This window comes from Equus przewalskii, chromosome 8, assembly GCF_037783145.1.
Source record: "Equus przewalskii isolate Varuska chromosome 8, EquPr2, whole genome shotgun sequence".
In the NCBI taxonomy this organism is placed as follows: Eukaryota; Metazoa; Chordata; class Mammalia; order Perissodactyla; family Equidae; genus Equus; species Equus przewalskii.
In genome coordinates this window covers 37480922-37508419 of record NC_091838.1, presented here as the reverse complement: position 1 = coordinate 37508419, position 27498 = coordinate 37480922, and the positions used below count along the sequence as shown (strand labels likewise).

At 36.3% G+C, this 27498-nt stretch overlaps 1 protein-coding gene across 5 annotated transcripts in view; it reads left to right on the top strand.

Moving 5' to 3' along the window:
• Positions 1–5668: 5668 nt before the first annotated feature.
• NBN (nibrin) overlaps positions 5669–27498 on the top strand; it is a 45442-nt gene continuing 23612 nt past the window's right edge. For all 5 annotated transcript variants that reach the window (XM_070631696.1, XM_008539686.2, XM_008539685.2 and 2 more), the window contains exons 1-8: positions 5669–5809; positions 7729–7859; positions 9018–9166; positions 9622–9781; positions 12121–12224; positions 17426–17543; positions 18408–18601; positions 24102–24199. In XM_070631696.1, coding sequence (XP_070487797.1) covers positions 5773–5809; positions 7729–7859; positions 9018–9166; positions 9622–9781; positions 12121–12224; positions 17426–17543; positions 18408–18601; positions 24102–24199 — 991 coding nt within the window. In that variant the 5' untranslated portion in view covers positions 5669–5772. The remainder of the gene's footprint in view (positions 5810–7728; positions 7860–9017; positions 9167–9621; positions 9782–12120; positions 12225–17425; positions 17544–18407; positions 18602–24101; positions 24200–27498) is intronic.

Below are 27498 nucleotides of genomic sequence, written 5' to 3'. Positions count from 1 at the left end.
GAGGATTTAATACCTATCCTTTTCAAGCTATTCCAAAAAATTAGGGAGGATGGAACACTTCCTAACACATTCTACGAGGCCAACATCACGCTGATACCAAAAGCTGAGAAGGACAGCACAAAAAAGGAGATCTAAAGGCCAATATCGCTGATGAACGTAGATGCAACAATTCTCAACAAAATTTTGGCAACCCAAATTCAGCAATTCATCAAAAGGATCATACATCATGATCAAGTGGGATTCATACCAGGGACACAGGGATGGTTCAACACCCGCAAATCAGTCAATGTGATACACCACATCAACAAACTGAGGAATAAAAACCACATGATCATCTCAATAGATGCAGAGAAAGCATTTGACAAGATCCAACAGCCATTTATGATAAAAACTCTGAACAAAATGGGGATAGAAGGGAACTACCTCAACATAATAAAGGCCATACATGACAAACCCACAGCCAACATCATACTCAATGGGCAAAAACTGAGCGCCATCCCCTGAGAACAGACCAAGACAAGGATGCCCTCTATCACCACTCTTATTTAACATAGTAATGGAGGTCCTGGCCAGAGCAATCAGTCAAGGAAAAGGAATAAAAGGAATCCAAATGGGGGGGAAGAAGTGAAACTCTCGCTGTTTGCAGACGACATCATCTTATATATAGAAAACCCCAAAGAATCCATTGGAAAACTTTCAGAACTAATCAACAACTACAGCAAAGTTGCAGTGTATAAAATCAATTTACATAAATCAGTAGCATTTCTATACTCTAACAACGAACTAACAGAAAAAGAACTCAAGAACACAATACCATTCACAATCGCTACAAAAAGAATAAACTACCTCGGGGTGAATTTAACTAAGGAAGTGAAAGACCTACACAATGAAAATTACAAGGCTTTTCTGAAAGAAACGGATGACTACATAAAGAGATGGAAAGACATTCCATCCACATGGATTGGAAGAATAAACATAGTTAAAATGTCCGTTCTACCTAAAGCAATCTACAGATTCAACGCTATTCCAATCAGAATCCCAATGACATTCTTTAGAGAAATAGAACAAAGAATCCTAAAATTCATATGGGGCAACAAAGACCCTGAATTGCTAAAGCAATCCTGAGAAAAAAGAACAAAGCTGGAGGCATCAAAATCCCTGACTTCAAAACATACTACAAAGCTACAGTAATCAAAACAGCATGGTACTGGTACAAAAACAGGTGCACAGATCAATGGAACAGAATTGAAAGCCCAGAAATAAAACCACACATCTATGGACAGCTTATCTACAACAAAGGAGATGAGGGCATACAATGGAGAAAAGAAAGTCTTTTCAACAAATGGTGCTGGGAAAACTGGAAAGCCACATGTAAAAGAATGAAAATTGACCATTCTTTTTCACCATTCACCAAAATAAACTCAAAATGGATCAAAGACCTAAAGCTGAGACCTGAAACCATAAGGCTTCTAGAATAAAATGTAGGCAGTACACTCTTTGACATCAGTCGTAAAAGGATCTTTTTGGACACCATGTCTTCTCAGACAAGGGAAACAATAGAAAGTATAAACAAATGGGACTTCATCAGACTAAAGAGCTTCTTCAAGGCAAATGAAAACAGGATTGAAACAAACAACCAACCCACTAACAGGGAAAAAATATTTCCAAGTCATACATCCAACAAAGGCTTAATATCTATAATATATCAAGAACTCACACAATTCAACAACAAAAAATTAAACAACCCGATCAAAAAACGGGCAGAAGATATGAACAGACATTTCTCCAAAGAAGATATACAGATGGCCAATAGGCACATCAAAAGATGTTCAACATCGCTGATCATCAGGGAAATGCAAATCTAAACTACACCAAGATATCACCTTACACCCATTAGAATGACAAAAATAACTAAAACAAATAGTAACAAATGTTGGAGAGGTTGTGGAGAAAAAGGAACCCTCGTGCACTGCTGGTGGGAATGCAAACTGGTGCAGCCACTATGGAAAGCAGTATGGAGAGTCCTCAAAAAATTAAAAATAGAACTACCATATGACCCAGCTATTCCACTACTGGGTATCTATCCAGAGAGCTTGAAGTCAGCAATTCCAAAAGTCTTATGCACCCCAATGTTTATTGCAGCATTATTTACAATAGCCAAGACATGGAAGCAATCTAAGTGCCCATCAACAGATGATTCAACAAAGAAGATGTGGTATATATATAAAATGGAATACTACTCAGCCATAAAAAAGAACAAAATCGTCCCATTTGCAACAACATGGATGGACCTTGAGGGAATTATGTTAAGTGAAATAAGCCAGATAGAGAAGGACAATCTCTGTATGACTACACTCATATTAGGAATTTAAACCTGTGGACAAAGAGAACAGATTAGTGGCTACCAGGGGAAAGGGGGCATGGGGGGTGGGCACAAGGGGTGAAGGGTTGCACCTACAACATGACTGACAGACAATAGTGTACAGCTGAAATTTCACAAGATTTTAACCTATCAACTCAATAAAAAAATTTTTAAAAAAATTTGCTTTTTCATCACCTTTCTCCTTTTTTAAAGTTCCAAGCCACTACCTCAACATCCTTTTTTGTCTTTAGCTGATGATGGTATATAAGGTGGTGGCTTCAGGCATTTTGGCAAGTTATGCAGTTTTCCTGGGTCTCTCCCATGTATATATGTTATTAAACATTGATTTTCTTCTGTTCATCTGTCTCCTGTCAAATTAATTCTTAGGCCAGCCAGAAAAACCAAGAAAATTTCTTCCTCCCCTTCGCCAATGTCCCCAGGATCATTTATTGAAAAAAAAAAAACTTTCCTCCATTGCTCTGTAGTATCTCTTGTGAAAATCAAATTATCTTATATGTGTAGATCTTTTTTAGGCCTCTCAATTTTGACACATTTGCCTAATTTCTATCCTTGCACCAATAGAACACTGACTTAGTAACAATAACTTTATAATACATCTTGACATTGGGTAACTATAAGTACTCCAACTTTGGTCATCTTCAAAATTTCCTTGGCTATTCTCAGTCTTTGTATTTGCACATAGATTTTAGAATCTGCTTATCAACTTACACTCAAAAAATATTCTTGAGGGGGCCGGCTCCGTTGCTGAGTGGTTAAGTTTGCGCACTCCGCTGTGGCGGCCCAGGGTTCGGATCCTGGGTGCGGACACGGTACCGCTCGTCAGGCCACATTGAGGCAGCGTCCCACATCCCACAACTAGAAGGACCTGCAACTAAGATATACAACTATGTATGGGGAGGCAGGGTTGGGAAATAAAGCAGAAAAAAAAAAAAGATTGGCAACAGTTGTTAGCCCAGGTGCCAATCCTTAAAAAAAAAAAGGAAGATTGGCAACAGTTGTTAGCCTACGTGCCAAGCTTTAAAAAAAAAAAAATATTCTTGAGGGTCCGGCCCTGTGGCCAAGTGGTTAAGTTCCTGCACTCTGCTGTGGCGGCCCAGGGTTTCACTGGTTTGGATCCTGGCCACGGACATGGCACCACTCATCAAGCCACGCTGAGGCAGTGTCCCACATAGCACAACTAGAAGGACCCACAACTAAAAATATACAACTATGTACCTGGGGGCTTTGGGGAGAAAAAGGAAAAATAAAATCTTTAAAAAAAACCTTCTTGAAATTGCATTGAACCAATTTTGGGAAAAATGACATCTTAATCCATGAACATGGTATATTATCCCTACATTTATTTAGGACTTATTTTAATATCTGTCAATAATGTTTTATAATCGATAATGTTTTGTATCACATCTTTTGATAGATTTCTTAATAGATATTTGATGACTTTTGGTGCTATTATAATTATCTTATATACGTCATTTTCTATTTATTTTCTGGAATAAAGGTAATTAAATTTTGTATATAGACATTGTATTTGGTCACCATTTAAGTTGACTTATTAATTTAAATAGTTTGCCGATAAATTCTTTTAGATTTTCAATGTACATAATTGTGTCATTGTGAATAATGACAGTGTTATTTCTTCCTTTTCAATCTATATGCCTTTTCTTTTCCTCCTTCATTGCATTGGTTAAACACCGAATACCATGTTGAAAATAAATTCTAAGAGCAAATATGTCCTTATTTCATTCCTGATATCAAGGGAAACACTCAAAAATCTACCTTAAGTATAATGTAAAGTGCATTTTTTTGTAGCTGCCCTTTATCAGATCAAGGATGTTCCCTCTATTCCTATTTTCCTGAGAATTAATGGATAGATGAACGGATGCTTAATTTTTATTGAATGCTTTTTCTGCAACTACCAAAATGAGCATGATTTTCCTCCATCTTTCCCATTATTCTGGTGAATTGCATTGATTTTCTTTCCTCAGTAAACACCCACCCTTCCATTTCTGAAATAAGCCCCACTTAGTCGTAATTATCCTTTTTATATACCGCCTGATTCAACTTGCTAATTTTGTGTTTAGGATTTTTGCATCTATGTTTATAACAGAGCTTGGTAAACCAGACTTTTAAAGTCACATTTCCTTCTTCTCATTACAGAATGCTTTTGAAAACAACGAATTACATGATCAGAACTGTGTTCTGGGTGTTTATAGTTTGTAGTATGCAGGATGTAGAATGGGTCACTGCAGGAGGTGGGCGGTGAATGATTAGGAGGTTACTGGAATATTAAGAAAGGAGCTTGGACCAGTTTGGTACAAACGGAAATGAAAAGGAAGGAGAAACCCTCTCAGTATTAAGCTACTAATTAATTAATTGTGAAAGTGCAACATTATGAAACAGACAAGTTAGGGCCGCCCCGTGGCCAAGTGGTTAAGTTCGGGGGCTCCGCTTCCCTGGCCCAGGGTTTCGCTCCAATTTTGGGCCTGGACATGGCACCGCTCATCAGGCCACGCTGACGCGGCGTCCAACATGCCACAACTAGGACCCACAGCTTAAAAAAAAAAAACACAACTACGTACTGGGGGGCTTTGGGGAAAAAAAAAATTAAAAATCTTAAAAAAAAAAAGAGACTAGTTAGGAGAAGTTGATTTGAGCTTTGAGTAAAAATAATGAGTTGACTTGGGGTGAAATTCTTGTCTTCATGATAATTATCCCCATCATTAGGATCCATACATATGAATGACTGCAATTTAAGAAACTGTAAAGGCGTGGAATTACATAACTAGTCACTATGTTGACGTCTTTAAGGAGAAAGTTTCCTTACGTTGCTTTGGAGCTAATTTTTAAAATAATTTTCATTCACAATCATAAAAAGTAGATAATCCAGTATCCATTGAACACCTTAAAATGAGATCAGTACGTCATAGCCTTTTTGTTTTGTTTTACCTTCTTCTCTCCAAAGCCCCCCAGTACATAGTTGTATGTATTCAACTAGTAGATCCTTCTAGTTATGTGCTGTTTGGGACTCCGCCTCAACATGGCTTGATGAGCGGTGCTCGGTCTGCGCCCAGGATCCCAAACCGGCGAATCTCGGGCCGCCAAAGTCCACTGAGAAGCCAACCACTCGGGCACCGGGCTGGCCCCTTCGTAGCCATTTAATACACCATATGTTAATGCAGACTGCGCTATTCCGGTCCTAACCACCAGGCGACGACCAAGGTGCCCACGTCGCCTTCCCGTCCATACCTCGGTTTTCTAGGCAGGCGCGGCTTCCGGGAGCGCGCACGTTCTGGAGCCCGCGCCGATCGCAGGCGCTGCGGTCGCGCACGTTGGTCACTTGCTGCCGTTTCAGGGCTGCAGGTTGGCCTCGATCCTGAGGGTCTGGACCCATGTGGAAACTGGTACCCGTCGCGGGCCCCGCCCGAGGTAAGGGCTGAAGGGAGGTGTACGGGGGCTGCTTCCCCGGGAACAGCCGCGGTGGGCAGAGGGTTGGCCGAGCGATGCTTCCGGTCCGTTCTGCTTCCCCTCGCAGCCTTCCGGCGCCGTCTTCGTTCCCGCTCCGGGAGGCTCGGGGAGCGAAGTACGAAAGCCGCGCATTTGATGTGGGGGCCGCGGGGTCCTCCGAGCGGCGCAGAGCTTTCGAACCAGGCGTTGGCCTGGCGGGTGGTGTAGGCGTGAGGCGCCCGGCCCTTCAGTGAAGGCCGCCGCCCCTCCTCTATCTGCCGCCATGTTGTCTGTGGTGGAGACCCACTCCACCGGCGAGACCGGCCCTGATCCCGGCCTAGATGGCCTGGCGAAGCGAGCCTGAGGCGGGGTACCTATTGTGACCTCTAGTGTTTTATGCTTTTGAGGAAACACCCGGAATAAGTTATCACAGGCTAGACCGCACGATGGCAACAGGTCTTGAGCTCATTGTTTATTTTTGTGAAGAACCACAGAAATGACTTTGGGAAATGGCAACCACGGGAAAGCATAATTTCAGTTATGTTTCAGAGCCTTTTTCCATTTTGTCATCAGCACAACTGAAAAAGTAGATTTTTTTTCTTTTCTGCATTTCCAGCAGTGGAAATGGTTATCTCGTGTTACTTGGTTGCCTAGTATGTGTGAGTCCGTATTTAGTTGATAGACGGATAAGCAGAGGTAGCCTGTGTTTCGGTCTTGCCCTCAGGAAGTTTACATTATAATTGGAAAAAAGGTCTATGTAGAGGCTGAATTGACTGACAGTGTAAGGGAGACGAAGATGGCCAAACGAATGGTAAGGAAAATAAATACTACAATATTATAAATACTAAATAATACCGTGAAGACAAAGATCAAGGCGTTACCGTGTATTTGGAGCAATGCAGAAATAGAGCATACACTGTTGGTCGGCCAGCAGGATTCAGTTCCTTTCAAAGAACAGTTGTAGTAGCCTGTGGCTGGCTCTCAGAGTTCCGGTAGGGTGGTAGCAGAAGACTGCCTCTAGTGACAGTGCTACTCTTTTCAGAATCTAATGGAAGTTTTGGGCCCATTCCTCTAGAAAAACAGTAAGTAAACCATACAAAAGTTTTTACTTGAAACAGTTCCCTGTGAGTTAAGAATCTCTGATTAACAAAATATAATCCCAACCTAGTCAAAGCTTACCTGGACTCCTTCCAACTTGTCTAGTTTATCTGCCCTTAATCGTTCTACCACTCCTGTAATGGAATCGTGTGTACCCAAACTAAGCTCTACAAGTCTAGAACATATATGCTTTTACTCCAACGGTTTGTGATTTCCAACTTTTTTTTAACTAAAAATCCTTTCCCACTGATTTGAAATGCTACCTTTAACATAAAAACAAAATTTCCCAAATATACACTTGAATGTCGTCTGAATTTTTCTTGCATCGATCTATGTTGTTTACTCCTGATCCAATACCATAGTTTTTAGTTACAATAGCTTTATGGCATATTTTACAGTCTAGTAGGGGTAGTTCCTGTAATATTCAAGTTTTTCTTGATCAGTTTTTACATTATATTTTTCCTGATGGGTTTTCTAATCCATTTATCAATTTCAAACGTAGTATTGTGATTTTGTTTGGTAATGCATTGTTTATAAGTTAATTTGGGCGAGCAGTAACACTTTTCAATATTGTTTTCTCTTCAGAAAAATGGTAGAATTTTCCATCTATTTAGATAATCTTTTGCATCCTTCACTGAGGCTTTATTAGAAAACACAAGTTTGATTTACATAAAGTTGATTATTAACATTTAAATAGCAAAATAGAAATATTTAAATATTTGCCATATCTGTATCATATATGCATGTATACATATACACTTATGTGTGTATTTACTAATTTACTTTTTTTTTTATTCTCTTAGAACCATACAGACTTTTGACTGGTGTTGAGTACATTGTTGGAAGGAAAAACTGTGGCATTCTAATTGAAGATGATCAGTCAATCAGTCGAAATCATGCTGTGTTAACTGCTAACTTTTCTGTAACCAACCTGGTATGTTACTAATTTTATGTCACTAGCTTACTGTAAGGGGGTTGAAATCACAAATGATTACTTTGGTGCATCTGTAAGGGGAGTTCCTAGGACTTTTTACTTCATAAAGCTGTTAAGTTTATTTTTAATGTTAACACAATTAAATACTTAAATTTTGGTTGTGGTTCCAGTGGTATGTATTTATTTTGAAATTTGAAGTTTCTTTTCCAGTATTTTACTGTTTGTTTCAGTGATTTAGAAACTCAGAGGAAGCAGAGCATATTTACATTTATTTACTTAAACATTTATTGAGTGCTTACTGTGTGTGTCAGTCACTGTGGCAAGACTGGGAATAGAGCAGAGAATAAACTGTCACGACTTCTGCTTTAAAGAGTTTGTGTAGCCCTCTGAACACAGGTATTTCCTGTATAAGGTAGGTTTTCATAATGAGAATTGATTTGTTTTATTAGGGAAAACAGATGTTGCTTATGCCTCACAGCTTCTTTGAATGACATTGGGTTTGTTTTGGTCACAACTTTGGGTGATGAAAAAGTAATACAAATATATAGAAGTAGCTGTGCTCATTATGGTGCTGGTGGTAATAGGAAAGAAAAGCCATTATTTTAAGCAAAGACTGCAGATCAGCAAATGCTGGATCTCTTGAGTAATATTTAGGCTTTGTGTGTCTTATTCTTTTAGGTACAGAAAAACACTGTTGAAATTCCTTAAAAAACAACAAAGCTGTTACTGCAAGTCACACATACTAGCCTTTTCTCATTGGACCAATTTTTACTATGTAATTTTGATAATTAAAAAAAAAAACCTAAGGAGAAGCTGTTATGTTATACATGAAACAAACTGTACAAAAGCAAGAATTAGCAAATGTGTGAAATTGAGGGGTCAGGAAAATCTCCACTGACTTAAAAAAATAAGGAAAATGTATGTTCTAAGGGGAGTGATCCTGGAGTTAGGAAATTTTCCATTAATTGCTAGTTGAGTGATTGTTCTCTGCAGGCAACCAAAACAATAACTGTATTACCTGCTGTGTTGGGAGGTTAGCCATCTATCTGTTGCCTATTCAAACAGTTGTCAGCCTTTTCTTTTGAAACTTTGTCTCCTGGGAATTGTATTTGCTGAGTGGTAAAAGACTTTCAATTATTTACTGATTTTCTTTTTCAGAGTCAAACGGATGAAATCCCTACATTGACAATAAAAGATAATTCTAAGTATGGTACCTTTGTTAATGAGGAAAAAATGCAGAATGGCCTTTCCTTAACTTTGAAGACAAGGGATAGAATTACTTTTGGAGTGTTTGAAAGTAAATTCAGGTAAGAGTTTTTTTTAATTGGCATTAGAAATGGACAGCTTTATTCGCATTAATCATATCCTCAAGGACAAGGATATTTATGGATCTTGAATTGAAAACAGTGTAATTTAGTTTCTTCTTAGCGCAGTAGTGAACTTTGTACCACATGTGGTTAGTGCATTTTGTTAATCATAGATAGTGACGAGAGTGAATGAGTTTGAGTTGAGTGGCCCCCGAGAACCTTGAGGTACGTTTGTTTGATTCACCATAGGTGAAAGTATAATGTTAGCTTTGATCCTTGCTTTTTCTTAATTTCAACTCAAGACCTAGAATGTGAAAATTTCATGTTAGAAAGTTTAATAATACATATTAATTAAAATAACAGCATGTGATGCGAACTTAAAGTTTAAAGTTCTATAAGTTGCCATCTCCATAACTATGATAATATAACTTTGTGTAACTTATTCTCATTTACAGAGTAGAGTATGAGCCTTTGGTTGCATGCTCTTCTTGTTTAGATGTCGCTGGGAAAACTGCTTTAAATCAAGCTGTATTGCAACTTGGAGGACTTACAGTAAATAATTGGACAGAAGAATGCACTCACCTTGTCATGATATCAGTTAAAGTTACCATTAAAGTAGGTTGAATGCCTTGTTATTATGTTAACATAAGTTCTGTGAAGTTAAGTGTACTCACCCTAGTATACACAGACATTTTTAAATTCATTTACTTTAAAACTATCTTGTAGATTTATATATGCCAGCTCCATGCCTTTGTATACCATTTAGTCTAGAATGGCTTTTCAGATAACTGTTTATTATCTGATACAAGCAAAAGCACATAAAATTATATTTTGGATTTTGATATAGCATTTAAGAAAATGATTTATGTTATCCTTTCACCAAGAAGTTTATTACAGTGCATAGTTTGTCTTCAGGCTAAAAGCCAAGTGACTGAGATCAGCTGCCAGTCTTCAAAGTTAGCATCTCTAGTCTCTTCTATCAAGTTGTCTTCCTCCAGATCCCCTCATGATTTCATGCTCTCTTATTTAGTTTTTTTTATTTGCTTTAAAGCCCTAATCACAAAGACTTTTTAAGTTATCGTAGTTTAATATTACTTTAACGTATCTTCACAATAAACAGCTGGTAGATATGTATCTTTAGAAGATGCTGGCTATTCATTAAAACAGTAATATGGTTTGGTATGTTTTCAGATTTTGCATCTTCATCAGATTTGGTTATATCCAAAGCTAATTAAAGAATGGCATTGGGAGGTGATGTGTCTCCTTTTAAGTGGGTTGACTATAGATATGTGGAGTTGTTTTGGGTTGATATCTATAGTGAAAAGCAGCACATATTTAGATTCCTTTATTAGGTGATACGAAATCCTTTCATATCTAATTTAATTAATTAGAATATTTATATTATAGCTAAAAAGGCGTCATAAAGAAAGGCTTACTGCTCAGATTGAACCTCAAGTTAAGCTTTTATCTTGCAGGGGTTATCTGTGATCAAGGATCTTTTCATCTTTGCAAATTTATGAAATTGATTTATAAATTCAGCAGTGATTTGCATCCTGAGTACTAATTTATCCTAATAAACCCACAGATACTAGAGTCATAAATCAAAATGTCCATTTATTAGTTTACAGTAGAGATGCACCTTTTCAGAATATTTGTCTGTAGACTCCATCGTGGTCCCCTTAAGGATATCAGGGTCTTTGAGAAATGGAGTAGGTAATCTTGCCCTTGCTTGGTGGCTGTGAAATGAGAGCAAAGGCAGTTAGATGGTCTTGAGAGATGTTTTACCGAGTCTGTGACAGACCTGGAAACTAGCCTCCATTCACCAGAGTACACCCTGTCTCAGTGACTAGGATGCTAATGGCCCAGTGTATTAGTGAGTACTGATATAGACCATCACAGGCCTGCAGAGCAGTCCTCCTTTTTCAATATTTCTGACAAATCGTGCCAAAAAAGGAAACCTTGTCATATTATTTTTTTGGTAAATTTTCCAAAAGTACAGGTTAGTTTTATGTTTTTGAAATCATTGAGTGTTAGAAGTAAAAGGGAACTTAAAGAGCATTCAGTTCAATTTTCATTTTCTGGAAAAGAAACTGAGGTGTAGAGCAGTTAGTTGTATCCTTTGCCCAGCATCACATGCATTGGGGCTTACTCAGTCGGTTGTTGAATTGCACATTACTGCTTCATGCAAGAAGTCAGTTATTTTGTTCACATTCGAGGTTGGTGTCTTTCAGATTCCATTCTTGAGAGACACTCTAAAAAGCTTGCTCATATTTAGGTAGTACCCCGTTATTAGAAGCATACTTAATTTTTTAGTTGGATTATTTCCTAGAATTATGCTGAATCTTTATTTTCATTGCCAGTGGTGGTATTTTCTAATCTTTCTCAAATTTTATGGATATATCTTGTTTGAGGCTTATAGCTTAATTCACTTGCTATTTGAAGTTTCTTACCACTCCCCTTATATACTTATTTTGAGCTTTTACCCAACCCAGTTATTCATTTATTTACTTTCTTGAAGAGACTTTTTCCGTATTTACAGTCTATTTGAAAGGCTGAAAACATCTTATCTTTCATGTTTATCTCATGTCTTCTCTAGGGCAGTTGTTGTAGTTCCTCAATTCTAAGAGAACACTTTTTAACATTTTAATGTTTTTAAAATTGGAATGCACTTTAAAATTGACTTATATTTTATGTTGTATTATCTGTCTCCCCAAAGCAGTTTTTAAATTAATATTGTAATTAGTGGCTTCTTATATTCAGGATTATATAGGGATTTGTATACTAAAACTAAGCAGTGACTGAATACTGACTTCTATTTTATAGATTGTGGCAACCTTATAAATTTAAAGAGGTGAGAGGAAAGACAGGATATAAGAGCCCCTTTGTAGTGTATAACTTAAAACTTTTCTTTAAAAGAAGCTAGTATGTGTGTATTCACATTTTCTTCTTTTTAGACAATATGTGCACTCATTTGTGGACGTCCAATTGTAAAGCCAGAATACTTTACTGAATTTCTTAAAGCAGTTCAGTCCAAGAAACAGCCTCCACAAATTGAAAGGTATGTTGTGTATTTTAAATATAATAAAATATGACGTACAAAATATATGTGATGTATTGTGATGGCACTGATTTTATTTAGGTTACTTCCCTCTTTAATGACTGTTTCAGGATGTAATGCTATAGTTCACTTTTATTAATGACTTTTTGTTAGTATGTGAAGAAAAGTCCCCCAAATTCTTTGCTGGTTGTTTCTTATCTTAGTGAAACAAATGTTACATATGTGCCAATCTTTAAAGAAAAAAACTGAAGGACAGTAAATGGCACAGAGGGATAATCAATAGAGCACATGTTCCAGTGCCAAGCATCATGCACACGGGACCCCTGGAATTGTGTGGGGCAGCAACCCTATTCTGGAGCCACGTAGTTCCAGGCCAGAATATTAACAGCACTGTGGCCTTGGGAATGGAGCTTATTTCTTCTGAGTGTCAGTTACCTCCTTTGAAAAATGAGACTAATACCTGTACTGCTGAGTATTTAAGTATATAGCATTATTAGTATTAATATAAGTATTAGTTATTTTAAGTGACAGTATATACAAAGTCTGAGCACATTGCCTGGCATCATAATAGGTGCTTGTTAAAAGAAATGTTGCTAATTGCAGTGTCTGTGAAGATTCATGATAGCTTTATTTATTTTTTTGGATATTCAGCTAAATTTGTGAACCACCAGACTAAAGGATCTATCTACTGTATATATTGTATTAATGTTGTTTGAAGTAGTAAAGTATAGTTGAAGAGGAAGATGTTTGAAATTTTTTTTTCCCAGATTGCAAGTTAAAATGCTGGCAACTATAAAATGGTGGATGTTTTTGGTCAACTTAGCACAAGAGCATGCTTGCTTAAAATATATGTCAGTAGATTATAGTTTATATGGCATAATGGATTGACTATATATGTATATCGTCTTATCTCTGTAGGACAACTTTGAATATTTGAGGAGGTTTAAAAAATCTAAAATATTATGCAGGTTAAGTATTTTGTCACTAATTTTAAAATATTACTAGGTATTCCAAGCTGTTTTGCCCAATACAGGATTTCTAAGGGACTTTTTACACCTGATAATACATACACATACAAGTAACTGAAAATCAGATATTTCTCTTTGTTTTTAATTTTTACTTGGGAAGTTTATTGTATTTTATAATCTGGTTAACAGATAATGTAATGTTTTTGGACTCTCTGGAAAGAGATCCTCAGATTTTAAAATAGATTAATCTTAACCTTTTGAGTCCTAGAGCCCTGTGAGAACATGAAAGCACTGGTCTCTCCTCCAGAAACTTCAATTACGTACAACCAACTTGCGTCATCTTTCAAGAGAATCACATTTGCCCTTAAAGCCTATTTATAAACTTCCCTAGGGGAGTTGATAAATTCTATAAATAATGACCCTGTTTACAGATGATAAACCATTGTTAATTCTAGATTATTTGGGAATGCAGGGGTCTGATAGGTTTTACTTCTGATGGTATGGTTTGTGGTCTTGGAGTTTTTAGAATTAGTCATTGATTCCTACTGATTGTTGAGATTCTCAGGTGTGTTTAACCCAGATCTGTTTTTGACTTTAGGTTTGGCATAATTTTTTTCTGTTTCTTCAATTTGTGACTGTATTAACTTAGATAGCTGCAATAAAACATCTCTACTATAAGATTGTTCAGTAACTCCTAATTCGGTATTAACCAGGAAAGACAATTACATTAGCCCATGTTTGATGATGGCAGCTGTAACCAAATTTTTAATATTATTTTAAAATATGTAGTTTTTTGCCTTAATAGATTCCTCTACCTATTGGGATCCATTTTGATATGCTTGTTGAAGATTTATTTCACTATGTGCTCAACTACTAAATTGAAAAAGGATTAAATTTAAAATATTAAATAGTAGTAGGATGGGTTACAAAAAGCATATGAAATAAATTGTGGTGGCTGTTTTATTACATAACTACCTCTTCCTTTAGTTCTGTAAAAGCATTATCACTAGTCCTGAATTTAAATTAGGCATACTAGAATGTTTTTACCTAACAAAAAGTTAGTCCTTTTAAGTGCAGTTATGTCTACATGTCTGCACTGTTACCAAGAGATAAGGTAAGACGGAGTTCAAGGTTCATTGCCTGATATGGTTTGTGATATCTCATTTTCCTATACTGTCACCAAAATACCAATGTGGATGAAGTCATCTTTAGAAGATTCTGTTTAAGAGGAGTATTTAATTTTTATAATCTATACTCTGATAAAGGAAGTTCATTAAACTACTGCGCATGTCTGAATATAAGGAAATGATCACTTAGAAAAGAGAAGGAGTTACTTTTTATTTGAATTTTTACAAAGTGCTCTCTCAATTACTTTATTTTAAACAGCTAGCATTTTTTTTGGAAAACATTGTTGGGAGAGAGAGTCTTTGCATTCATACAAAACTTGCGGGATATGCCAAGTATGCAGGGCCTGACCGTCCTATACCCAGGCCATTTCTCAGAGTTATGTTTGCCGTGAGAAACTTTGAGGGATGAGGTAATAATCTTCCCCTGACTAGGACAAAGAGCAGGCCTGCTTATAGCTTGTTATAAAACTGGTGGATTCCCAAGTTCAGTGTAACACAACTCACTGTGTATAACTCTCCTGGAACACAACTCTGGATGTACCTTTTCTGTAATCCCCTGGAACTTGGTTGGGGAGGAGACCTGCTTTAAACATACTGGCTTGCTGCTTTTTCTCCGACCCAGGAGTCTTGTGTCATTAGCTAGCATCCATGAAACAGGAACAGGGTAACTTATGTAGCTTGTATTCAAATCTCAGACCCAAAAGACACATTACCCTGAAACAGTCACAGTAAATGAAAGTTTAGGAAGCTTATAGAGTTGACCTTATGTAATCAATTAAAATTCAAGGCAAAGAAATTTAGCACATAGTAGAAATTTTTTCCTGAAGATATAACGTCGCATTTGCAAGTTGTGGGTATCAATATAATTCAAGCCTTTTAGAGATCACCAAAACAATGCAGTATCGTGAGTACTAGAAATCATGAACATTATGCCTACAGGACTAATGAAATAAACAGCTGTCCAGATGTTGGGCAAATAAATATTGTGTCTCTGAATACAGTTTTCAGGGCCAGAATTATACATGAATTCAGAAAAATTCTGTATTTGGAAAATCTTGGGACAGAAGTAAAGGTTAGATGAAATTTATTGAAGATCATGTAAAGACTTTAAAAGCTGTAAAATATATAGAAAAAAATGATTATTTCTATATTAATATTTTATAGATTTTGTGAATAATATATACCAGTTATAGCATAATAAAACATAAGTATTTTATTTGTAGCTCTTGAAGTTTCTATGTAAGTGTGCCAAAAGATGTTTTAATTTTTTCATTACAGAAATTGGAGATCACTTTATATTTGTGGTAGCCTTGTATTCAGACAGTGTCCTTCCAATGTAGGTCGTTGCTGAGTTAATTTACTGTTTTCCAATTTTCTTACTAGCTGTCAAATCACTAGAGCCTCAGAAATGCTTTGCAACTTCTAGAATGTAATGCTTCAGAAATAATTGATTTTTAATTGTATTTTCTTCACATTTGTCACTAGTCTCGTCTTTCTTGTTCTCATGCTTACATTGTTAATAAGAAAAAGGCTTGTCTAGGTATATGAAGTTCCAGAACATAGTTTATTATTTATCACTGTATTATCAATCATCTATTATATCATATATATGTAAATGTATCTATACACAGCTCTAACATTTGGTTAGATTCTTGTTAATATAGTAATGTATTTTTTTTTTCAGGATCAGTCTTACTGAGTATTGGGGCTCAAAGAAAACCAAACTACATTTTTCCAACCCCAGAATTTTAATATTCAAAATCTATATTGAGGGGGGCTGGCCCCGTGGCCGAGTGGTTAAGTTCGCGCGCTCCGCTGCAGGCGGCCCAGTGTTTCGTTGGTTCGAATCCTGGGCGCGGACATGGCACTGCTCATCAGACCACACTGAGGCAGCATCCCACATGCCACAACTAGAAGAACACACAACGAAGAATACACAACTATGTACCGGGGGGCTTTGGGGAGAAAAAGGAAAAAATAAAATCTTTAAAAAAAAAAAAAAAAATCTATATTGAGGGAATTGAGAGATGTTTCTACTTTTTGTCTAATTTTAATTCATTAGGTGAAATTTTTATTTGTATTTTATACTACCAATTTATTTACTATCAAATATTTATTGAATGCCTACCATGAACCAGGCAAGATAGACTTGAGGATATAATGATGAGCTGAAAAGCATTACATTTTCTGCCTTCATGGCACTTAGTGGAGGAATCAAACATTAAAGGATCACACAAGTGAAAGCTGGAACTCTTGTAGTGCCATTAAGGAGAGCTAAGGGAATTCTTTAGGAACCTGGCTCAGGATATAACAAATGTTCAGTCTTCATTGAACTAAACTACAATTAACTGCTCTCTGGACACAGTAAACTATCATCTGTGGAAAAATTGAGAATGATCATGCGAATAACGCAGAGCTGTAGATAATTTAAAAATCATATTTTAGTGTCAGTAGAAAGCAGTAAGAATCTTACATCTACTCAGTCATATGTATGTGTTAAACATTTACATACCACTTTTGTCTGAGACTGGGTCTGTAATCTAGTGTTGTTACATTGGTATGTAGACTAATTTGTAAACTAGCCATTTGTATGTAAGTGGAGTGTTAGTTGCCTTTTACACTAAAAGAAGTGTAAGATATGGGAGATTTTTTGTTAAAAGGGAGAAAGGATGAAGTGTGTTTGAAGAGAGATTAAAAATTTATCCTGGGGCCAGCCCAGTGGCGCAGCAGTTAAGTGTACACGTTCCACTTCAGCGGCCCAGGGTTTGCCGGTTCCCGGGTATGGACATGGCACTGCTTGGCAAGCCATGCTGTGGTAGGCGTCCCACATAGAAAGTAGAGTAAGAGGCACTCAGATGTTAGCTCAGGGCCAGTCCTCCTCAGCAAAAAGAGGAGAATTGGCAGCACGTTAGCTCAGGGCTAATCTTCCTCAAAAGCAAAACAAAACAAAACAAAAAAACAAAAACAAAAGAAGTTTTGACATAGTTTAATGGTATTATGGAAATTAAGCCTCTTTAGTGTCTAGATAGCTGGTCCATTTAGAAATCTAGTAGTATACATGCAGAGTAATATATAATTGGAATATACCTTAATTTTTTTTTTACAGTTTTTACCCACCTATTGATGAACCAGCTATTGGAAGTAAAAATATTGATCTGTCAGGACGACAGGAAAGAAAACAAATCTTCAAAGGGAAAACATTTGTATTTCTAAATGCCAAGCAGGTAATGTTATAAGCTAAATTTTCCTAAAGTAAACATTATAAGCTAGGATAAATTATTACTGTTATCAATAGTTGTTAATGCAGTTTCTTTCAGGATTTTGTGGAGAAGTGTGAAGTGGAATAAAAAACTGCCCAGGCATCAGAACCTGCCCAGTGTTCAAGTATATGATTGTGTTATTTCTAATGTCTGTTAATTGGCCTATTACTTAAGTATATATAAATGTGTAAGTGGGTGGGGGGGGCACAGAAAATGTTTAAGTCCTTACTTGTTCTGATAGTAAACAACTGTTGATTGTCTCCTGTGTGCTGAAATGAGAATTCCAGAAGTTTATGTTGTAGTTGGAAAAATCATGCAAGTAAGCCCAAAGTTAGAATACTGTGTGATGAGGAGCTGCAGACAATGTAATGATTCCAGGGCTGCAGAAATACCTGGTAAACTAGGCATTTTCTCAGAGTAGAGGCTCAGGTTGTCCTCTCAAGAAGTAGAACCAATTCTACTTTTATGTTGCTTCCCAGATCAGATTCTTAGAATTTAAAAAATGTACTCAAGAAACTAATTGTGGGGGCCGGCCTGGTGGTGCAGCAGTTAAGTTCGCACATTCTAATTTGGTGGGCCACGTTCGGATTTGGTGGCTGGTTCGGATCCTGGGTGCAGACCTACACACTGCTTGTCAAGCCACGCTGTGGCAGGCATCCCACATAAAATAGAGGAAGATGGGCACAGAGGTTAGCTCAGGGCCAGTCTTCCTCAGCAAAAAAGAGGAGGATTGGCAGTGGATGTTAGCTCAGGGCTGATCTTCCTCAAAAAAAAAAGAAAAGAAAAAATTAATTGTGGCTATTTTATTTCTTTTTCTTTCCATTTTAGCATAAAAAATTAAGTTCAGCAGTTGTTTTTGGAGGAGGAGATGCTAGGTTGATAACAGAAAAAAATGAAGAAGAAGATAGTTTCTTTTCAGCTCCGGGAACTTGTGTTGTTGATGTAGGAATAACAGATTCACAGAACTTAATTCCTGACTCTCAGAAAAAATGGATTCATTCAATTATGGATATGCTCCGAAGGTATAGAATTATTCTTTGTTAGTAAAAAAATAAGCAAGTAGGTGATTTTATATCTAAGTTGTTGCACTCCACATAGCAATGTAAAAGTATATATAAGAATTATAAAGATTTTATAATGTCTGGTACTTGAAAATTTATTATGACTTAGTATGTTAGAAATAGAATATCTTTATTCATGACAATTTTACCTCAATATTTATTTTTTGCTGCTTTTTTGTTACTTTAATAGAATTTGTAGAATTTACCTCTAAATTAATAAAGTAGTATTTGTTTTTCTGTAGAACATGTAACGGTTGAGAAAGTTAAAACTCAAATGTAAAATTTTTTCTGAAACTGCCTAGAGCTGAAATGTATTTGTCTTTTGATGATTATTAGCCATTAAAAATGCATATAAAATTTTTTATCTATCTTATATAGGCCATTATGGGAAAGTGGGAAAAAATATCAGCTATCTCAGAATAGTATTTGTAGTGGAGAGGGAGAGTGTGAGAGTGCTAAATCAAGGGATTTTTTCCCAGACTCTTTGTTGGTGTTAATAGTCTTAGCAATGTTGAAACCAAAATGTATTGTAAAAATATCAAGCTTGGCAGTCATTTGACTAAATTTCTTTCACCTAACAAAAAGTGAGGGCCTAGGGCATTTATATGCCGAAAAAGTCCGTAGCTAGCTCCCCACAATATTCATTTTTCCTGTCCCAGGAGTTCTGACCAGGGAGATTTTTTTTTCCTTTTCTTTTTTCCTTTTTTGCTGAAGTAAAAAGTAAAATTTCAGTCATCTGTCCCATGTATCTTTTACTTAAATGGAGATGTATTAGCTGCTATGAAAAGAAAATCCCTGTGTAACAAAAACCATTTTACTACTACAGCCAAAATTTACTGTGGTTCTAGTATGTTTTAGGCACTGGGAGTACAATGGTAAACAAGATAGCCATGGTCCCTGCTACTATTGGAGCTTACTTCTAGAGGGAAAGACAGATAAAGAAAGGTAAACAGATAATTACAAATGTGTATAAAGGAAGCAGAATAACAGGGTAGACGGGAGAAGTTTATTCTAAATAGAAAAGGCCTCTTCGAGGCAACATTTTACCTAAGGCTAGTTTTTCAGAGAGCCAGGCAGAACAGCAGCAATAATAGCTACACTTATGTAATACCATATAGTAGGTCCTGTTCTGAGAGTTTTACGTATGTAAAGACATTTAATCCTCACACAACCCTATGTATTATTTACTGTTAAGATCGCCATTGTGCAGATAGGGCACAAGGGGGTTTCAGTAGAACACAGGGAGTGAGCATGGGAGCCAGGATGTGAACCCAGGGAGTGTAGTTCCAGAGTCTGTGCTCTTCACCATTACGTCTCACTGCCTTTCATATACAGAGATCCCAAGGTAAGAAAATAGCTAGAGTGGGAGATTGCTCAGAGGCTGTGCCTTGATCATGAGGGGACATTTGGGTCTGTGGTCTTTGGCCCCTGTTACAGTTTGGTTTTGGAGGGAGGAAAATTTTTCGGTTTGGGAAAGACTGTCACTTAAAATAACAACTCTCCACTTAGTCCAAGCCCTTGATGGCCATTGAAGGTGCAGTTTATATCAAGCAAGTGGCCAGTAAAACCAGCTATTGATTGAATTTCAGACAACAGGGCAACACTGGGATTGGTGCTGTATTGATTAGATGTCAGAAGTGGGTATAGGATGTCAGTGGTTAAGATTAAATATCTTCTGAAGAAGGATAGAAGTCAGTACATCCCTGAACTATAGTAAATAGCACACATTCATTTTGTTCACTAATTATGTAATTAGTTCTTTTTAATTTTGTAATGTGTCTGAGAATCTGCCCCCCCAAAATACAAGCTAGATCCTTAAAAACAACCTACCTTACTGTATTGTATCCCCTAGCCCAGTTTCCCCCTACATGGGATAACTATCATCCTGATTCCTGTGCTTATCATTTACTTGCTTTCTTTTATATATAGTTTTATTGCTTGTTTATGTATTCCTAAAATGCGTGTGTGTGTTTGTGTGTGTGCGTGTGTACTTTTTAGTTGATTTAACTTTATATTATGGTCATCATGCTACATGTAATCTTTGGAGATTTTTCTCAATGTTATATTGCCAATATGAATTCATCTGTTTTGTTGCATGTTGCTGTAATTTGTTTGTTTTGATGGTTTCATTGTGTGAATATATGACACTTTGTTCGTTCGCTCCCCATTGAAAAAAAATCTTGTTTCCAGATTTTTATTATTGTAAACACTGCTAGCAAGATTATTTTTGTATGTTTCCTGTTGGTACTTGTGCAGGATTTTATTTAGGGTATATTACCAGAGTTAGACCTGCTGGATCATAGGTTATGTGAATGCTCAACTTTAGGAGGTAGTATCAAACTGTTTTCCATTTTATACTCCCACCCACATTAATATGAGAGATCAAGTTAGATGCACATCATTTTCAGCACTTTATCATTTTTGCCAAATGAATGGATATATAATCATATCTTGTCATTTTGATTTGTATTTCCTTGATCACCAGTGATGCTTAACATTTCTTCAAACATTTGTTGAACGTTTTTCCTCTTTTGTAAAATAGCTGTTCATGTCTCCTGCTCAATTTTCTATTGGGATAATTGTATTCTTTTTTTTTGATACAGATTTCTACAGTTTTATGTGTTATCCTCATGTGTGTGTTTATATTTAGTTCTATACAGTTTTATCACATGTGTAGGTTCATGTATTCACCACTGTGGTCAAGATACAGAGCAGTTCCATCACCACAAGGATCTCTCATGTTGTAATTTTATAACCACACCCACCTCCCACTCCCTGTCCCTGGCAACCGCTAATTTGTTCTCCATTTCTAAAAATTTTATCATTTAAAAAAAATGTTATATAAATGAAATCATAAGCATATAACCTTTTAGGATTGTCTTTTTCACTCAGTATAATGCCTTGGAGATTCGTCTAAGTTGTGTGTATCAATAGTTCATCTTTTTTTATTGCTGAGTAGTATTCCATGGTATGACTGTACTACAGTTTGTTGAGTCATTTGCCTATTGAAGGACGTCTGCGTTTTTCCAGTTTTTGTTACAGATAAAGCTACTGTGAACATTCATGTACAGGTTTCTATGTGAACATAAGTTTTTATTTCTCTGGGTTAAATGCCCAAGAGTACAGTTCCTGGATTCTATGGTAATTGCATATTTGTGTGTTCTTCTTTTTGATTTGTTAAGTATTCTTTTTATATCCTTGATGTTAATCCTTTTGTCAGTTATATGTATTGCGGAATCTGTTACCACTTTGTAACTTTTTACTGTGTTGAATGAAAACACTTAATTTTAGTAGACTAAATATTAAGTCTTTTATTTCAGTCAGTGCTTTTGTATTTTGTTTAAGAAATCTTTTTCTGTTCCCAAATCAAAAAGATATTCACCTGTATTTTTTTACTAACTTTTTACTAGTATTTAATGTTTGTTTTTGAAATTTGTTTTTAGTCTATCTAGAATTGATTCTGTTTTATACCAGAGTTCCATACATGCATAAGAATGTTTTTGGCTTTATTCTGTTACATTGATCAATATGTCTATCCTTGTACCAACACCAGATTTACCACTTTGTCTTCCTTCATTACTATAACTTTAAGTCCTTATATCTAATAGGACAAATCTCTTTCTGCTCTTCTTCAGACGCATCCTGGCTATTGTTGGCTCTTTATTTTTCCATATACATTTTAGAATCATCTTTTCACAAACCTTGTTGGGATTTTGATTAGGAATTCCATTGAGTCTACAAATCAATTTGGAGAGAATTAACAGTATTTATAATTTCTCTGTAGAGATCTTGAATACCTTTTATTAGACGTATTCCTAGGTTACTACATATTCTCTGGTAGATATTGTACTTCTGATAGGTATAATATAAACATATGATATTGTCTGTTTAATTGTATTTTCTAGTGGTTTACTATTGATAATATACAAATTTAGCTGACATTTAAATATTAATCTTATATCCTGCCACTTTCCTAGACTTACCTTTTATTTCTAATTTATCTGTAGTCTTTTTTTGTATAAATCATATCATCTGTAAATAATGTTTCTATCTCCTTTTTTTATTTTAAGGAAGATTAGCCCTGAGCTAACTACTGCCAATCCTCCCCTTTTTGCTGAGGAAGACTGGCCCTGAGCTAACATCCGTGCCCATCTTCCTCTACTTTATATGTGGGACGCCTACCACAGCATGGCTTTTGCCAAGCAGTGCCATGTCCGCACCCAGGATCCGAACTGGCGAACCCCGGGCCGCCCAGAAGCGGAACGTGCGCACTTAACTGCTGCGCCACCGGGTCGGCCCCCTCTATCCTCCTTTTTAATCCTATGCCTTTGATACCCCTCTCTTTCTTTTTCTGTCTCTCTTTCTTTGTTTTGTACCAGCTGGGAGCTCTAGAGCAGTGTGGAATGGAAGTGGTGTTAGTAGCCACATTCATCTCATTATTGACTTTAGAAGGAATGCTCCCAATGTTTCCCCATTTAAGATGATGTAATGTCTGTATAACATTATTAAATATGTATTTAAAATGTTTTTATTTTATATAGCTCATCTTTATAATTAATTTTCATAGTATAATTACAATTTCAAGAACAGTAGGGTAATACAATATCAATTTTGAGTTGCGTGAATTTTAAGTAGGTATATGTGATCACTTGGTTGTAATATTTCAAGTCTTTTCTTAGCATAATATTATTATAATTGCACATAGTTGAGCTTTATTTAAGTTAACCCAATGCATACAGAAAACAAATGTTAAGCATTTGAAACACCTTTTAGACTACTGCAACCAGTTAAGATACCTTTATAATAAACGTTAAGTTTTCTAGCTCTTAAAATTTGAGGTGTAGTTTCTATACTGTGTTATTATTAAATTGTATTAATTATCTTTGTTTTATAAGATAAGTCATTAGTCACATTATAAAATGACATAAGTTCACCATAAGATTCCTTTAATAAAATTCCTTAATACGTGTAAATTTGGTAAAATCATTTGATTTACTAAACTTAAAATTATAGCACATGTATAGATGTAGCTTATATACGGTTCTTCGGACTTTTTTCTCACCTTCCCCTTCTCCCCTCTTCTTTCTCTTAAGTTTTATCTTAGGATTCCAGTAATCATAGATTTGCTTATAAAAATCTGTTTTATTGTTTCGTTTGGGTATTAGTGTTTTCTTCTTATTCTGAAAATTATAGACTTTTAATACTGGAAGGGTCTGTATCCTTTTCTCTAGACCTTTATTTTACAAATGAAATCCCTGAGTTACTAGAAGGTGGTGAACTTGCTCAATGTAATGTTGCTCCAGTGAGTAAGCTAGTACTCTGTTTTTGAAATTCTCTCCATACCATAAAATGGCAGTATCTCTTTAGAGGAAAAAAAAAAGATATATTCATTTTGACATCATCTTAATAAAAGTTGTTAGTTTTAATACATTATCATACTTAAACTATTTTATTCTAATAGGCAGGGTCTCAGACCTATTCCTGAAGCAGAGCTTGGATTGGCAGTTATTTTCATGACTACAGAGAATTACTGTGATCCTCAGGGCCAGCCCAGTACAGGTAATTAAAGCATTATTTTATTGATTCTTTAGCAGCTTTATTTGTTATGTAAATTGATGATAGGCTGTATGCACATTGCTCGATACTTGCCAGGGGTAACCATTTTCACCATATTTTAAAACTCATCTATTTGTCCATTCATTCATTCATTTATTTGATAAATATTTGTGGCTGCCTTGTACTAGGCACTGTTCTAAGTGCTGAAGGTACAGTGAGACAAAGTACACAAGATACCTATTATTCTAAAGGTCAGGATTCAGACAGTTAACAACCAAACACACACATCTTATAAGTTCTCTTAGGGCCAAGTACTAAGAGAAAGCTAAAACAGGGTGATGCAATAGTGACTGGGAGCAGGCTATTTTAGATTGGTGCTCAGAGAAGGTCTCACTGAGGATGTAATATTTGACCCCATGCATGCTGAATGACAAGAAAAGGCAGCCATGGGAGGATCTGGGTAGCAGAATTCCAAGTGAAAGGAACAGGTCACAATGGCATCTGCCTGGAGCATGGATTCCAGGGTTCCAAAATGGAAGTGAGCTTTCTATGAGTAGAAAGTTATTGTGGAGGTCCAGGTGAGAGAGAGCCTGGTGTCTTAGACCGGAGTGGTAATAGTGGATGGAGATGCAGAAAAATAAACAGATTCAGGATGTATTTTGGAATTGGACCCAGCAGAACTTGTCTGTGGAAGAATTAGAAACAACTTCTAGTTTTTTGGCATGAGTAACTGGTTGGGTGATGATGCCATTTACTGAGATGAAGAATGCATATTATAGTCATCTCAGTGTTGACTATCACAAAAGCCATTGTACTCAGAGGCAGCAACTATTACCCGCTTGTTATTTTCCCCTACTTTTCTTGAAAGTAAGCTGATGTTGCCATCGTGAAGATGGTTTATTTATTCTTTTTTACCTTAGATATTTTTATATTTGTTCTCTCCAGTAACTTTTCTCTTCTTTGCCTGGCTGTCAGAGTATCCATTCTATACTTTGTATACATTTATTTGCCTCCTGGCTTCTATCTATAGTTAGTTGTCAGCAGTTATTGGACTTCGGCTAAAAAATACAAGTTAGGACAGCACTACGTCGTTATACACTCCAGCAGGTATCATTCACATTATGGCCTACTGAATGGCATCTGTGGAGTTGGACAGTGTACCTCTTGACTAGCTATACTCTGCAACACAGGTTTTACAAATTAGGTAAGTGCTTAGCTAGATTTTGGAAGGAGTAAGCCCTTAGAGCCTAATGACCAGGAATTGATTAGATGTGTAGGTCATTAGTAATAATGATTGCTAATAATAACTGCTCTTTCTTGAGTTTGCAGAGACTTTACATATGTCATCAAAATTTAATCTGCAAAACAATCCTTTTAAGATAAATGATATCATGTACATTTTATAGATAAGGGAACTAACATACAGAAAGGTTAAGATTAGCCAAAGGTCACATAGCAAATAATTGGATTCAGATTGGCTCGTAAGTCAAAGCTGTTAGGATATTACACTGCAGTGCATATTTTGATGTGTTAAGTTTTGGGAAGTGATGGTGTAGAGGTAATGGGAGCAGATGTAACAGGATTGATGTCTCGTAAATTTGACAGGTTAGTATTTTAATATTTGCATAAGAATGTTTATTCATCTGATAGCTCTTCCATTTCCCACTGAGTACACTAAGTATGTTTCTGTCTGTACATAGGTAACCTTCAAATACAGTTTTAAGTGATGGGGAAGTTTCCACCATGTTCAAATAACTTGTTTTGGTAGAATTGTGATATAATGAATATTTCCCCAAAATTTACGACTAGCATTCCCAGAATTTGTCCTTAAAGTGAAAAGCTAAAGACCAACTCTTCAGCCTTTCTTAGAGAATTACTTTAATGTGGATACCAAAGGAGAGCCATATTCTTGGAGAAGCTGTCTGTTAGAGACCTGCACAACCTTTAGAAATGGCATGTGCCAAAGATATTATTTTGTTGACAGTGGATTTCTTTTCTGTTACAGAAAAAAAAAAACCTATTAGTAATTTCAGATTTTAACAATATTACAAAAAATGTATTAAAAAAACAGAATTGTTGGGTCTAAGAGAGTAGCTCCCCTTGTCTCAGCCCCAATTTGGGAGAATTGGCCTTTGTTTCTGTTTTAGAAAACTAGTTCTCAACTATATATATATGCTTCAGAAACATTTTTTAAGGCAAATTCACGTTCTCTGTAGTTCAGAATATTCTGGGGTGCAGCCAAGTCATCTGGGTTTTGTTTTTTGGGTGTTTTTGGTTTGGTTTGATTAATGTTTAGCTCGTGTTTCTCATACAAACCCCAAGAACCACTGACTTAGAATATCTAGGGAAAGACTGAACTAGAGAGGAGTCCTCTTTTATAAATGTGGAGCAGGCACTCAGAGTACACAATTCAGTCATTTTTTATTCTTAGTAGACCTGAAATTTTCCCTCTCACAGCCGCTGCCCTATTTGAACCCTGCATGTCTTTCTTTCCTGAGGGCTGTTATAATTGCCCCGAGTAATGGTCCTGCCTCCATATTCATCTCTACAGTTAATATTTCACTTTGCCTCTAGACTCACCTTCCCTTTTCTTAAAAGGTTTTACTAGCTCTCATTATCTATAGAATAAACCCCTAAGCCCTTTGTCTCAACTTCCAAGCCATCAATTGGTTAGCTACAGCCTATCTCTTCCCATCCTCATCTTTTTTTTAACATGTGCCTTATTATGTATAGTTCCTGCACTCCTTCACCTTGCTCATCATGGTCCCTGTTCCTAGAATGCCAATACTACTCTTCAAAATCTGACTCACTCTGCAAATGCTCACCTCTTTCATGAAGTTTTTCTTTGTTGTTTTGTCTCCCATAACTTTCCTCCAAGTCAGGATTATTCTGTCTTCTATACCCCAGTATTGGTTGATTTTTGTTTTTGTTTTTGTTTTTTGTTTTTGCATTCCAGTTAGAGTTTCTTCCTACTTTGAAATATAACCAGTTGTTTTCATGCCTCTTTCAGCCAATAGATTGATTATAAGCGCTTAATAATTTTGGATTCCCTCACAGCACCAAGCACAGTGTTCGTTTGTAGTATGACTCTTTGCTTAATTGAACTAAGTCATTGGTACACAAGATTCTTTTTGCCACTGTGGAGCAACAAAATTTTATCATCCACTGTTGGAAGTGTATTTATGGCTGAAAGAGCTTAGAGATCATCTGATCTATCTTTCTATTAAAATGTAGGAGATCTCAAGGCTGAGAAACATTAAGGTCCCATAGATAGTTCATGGCCAAGCCAATCTTAAAATCTG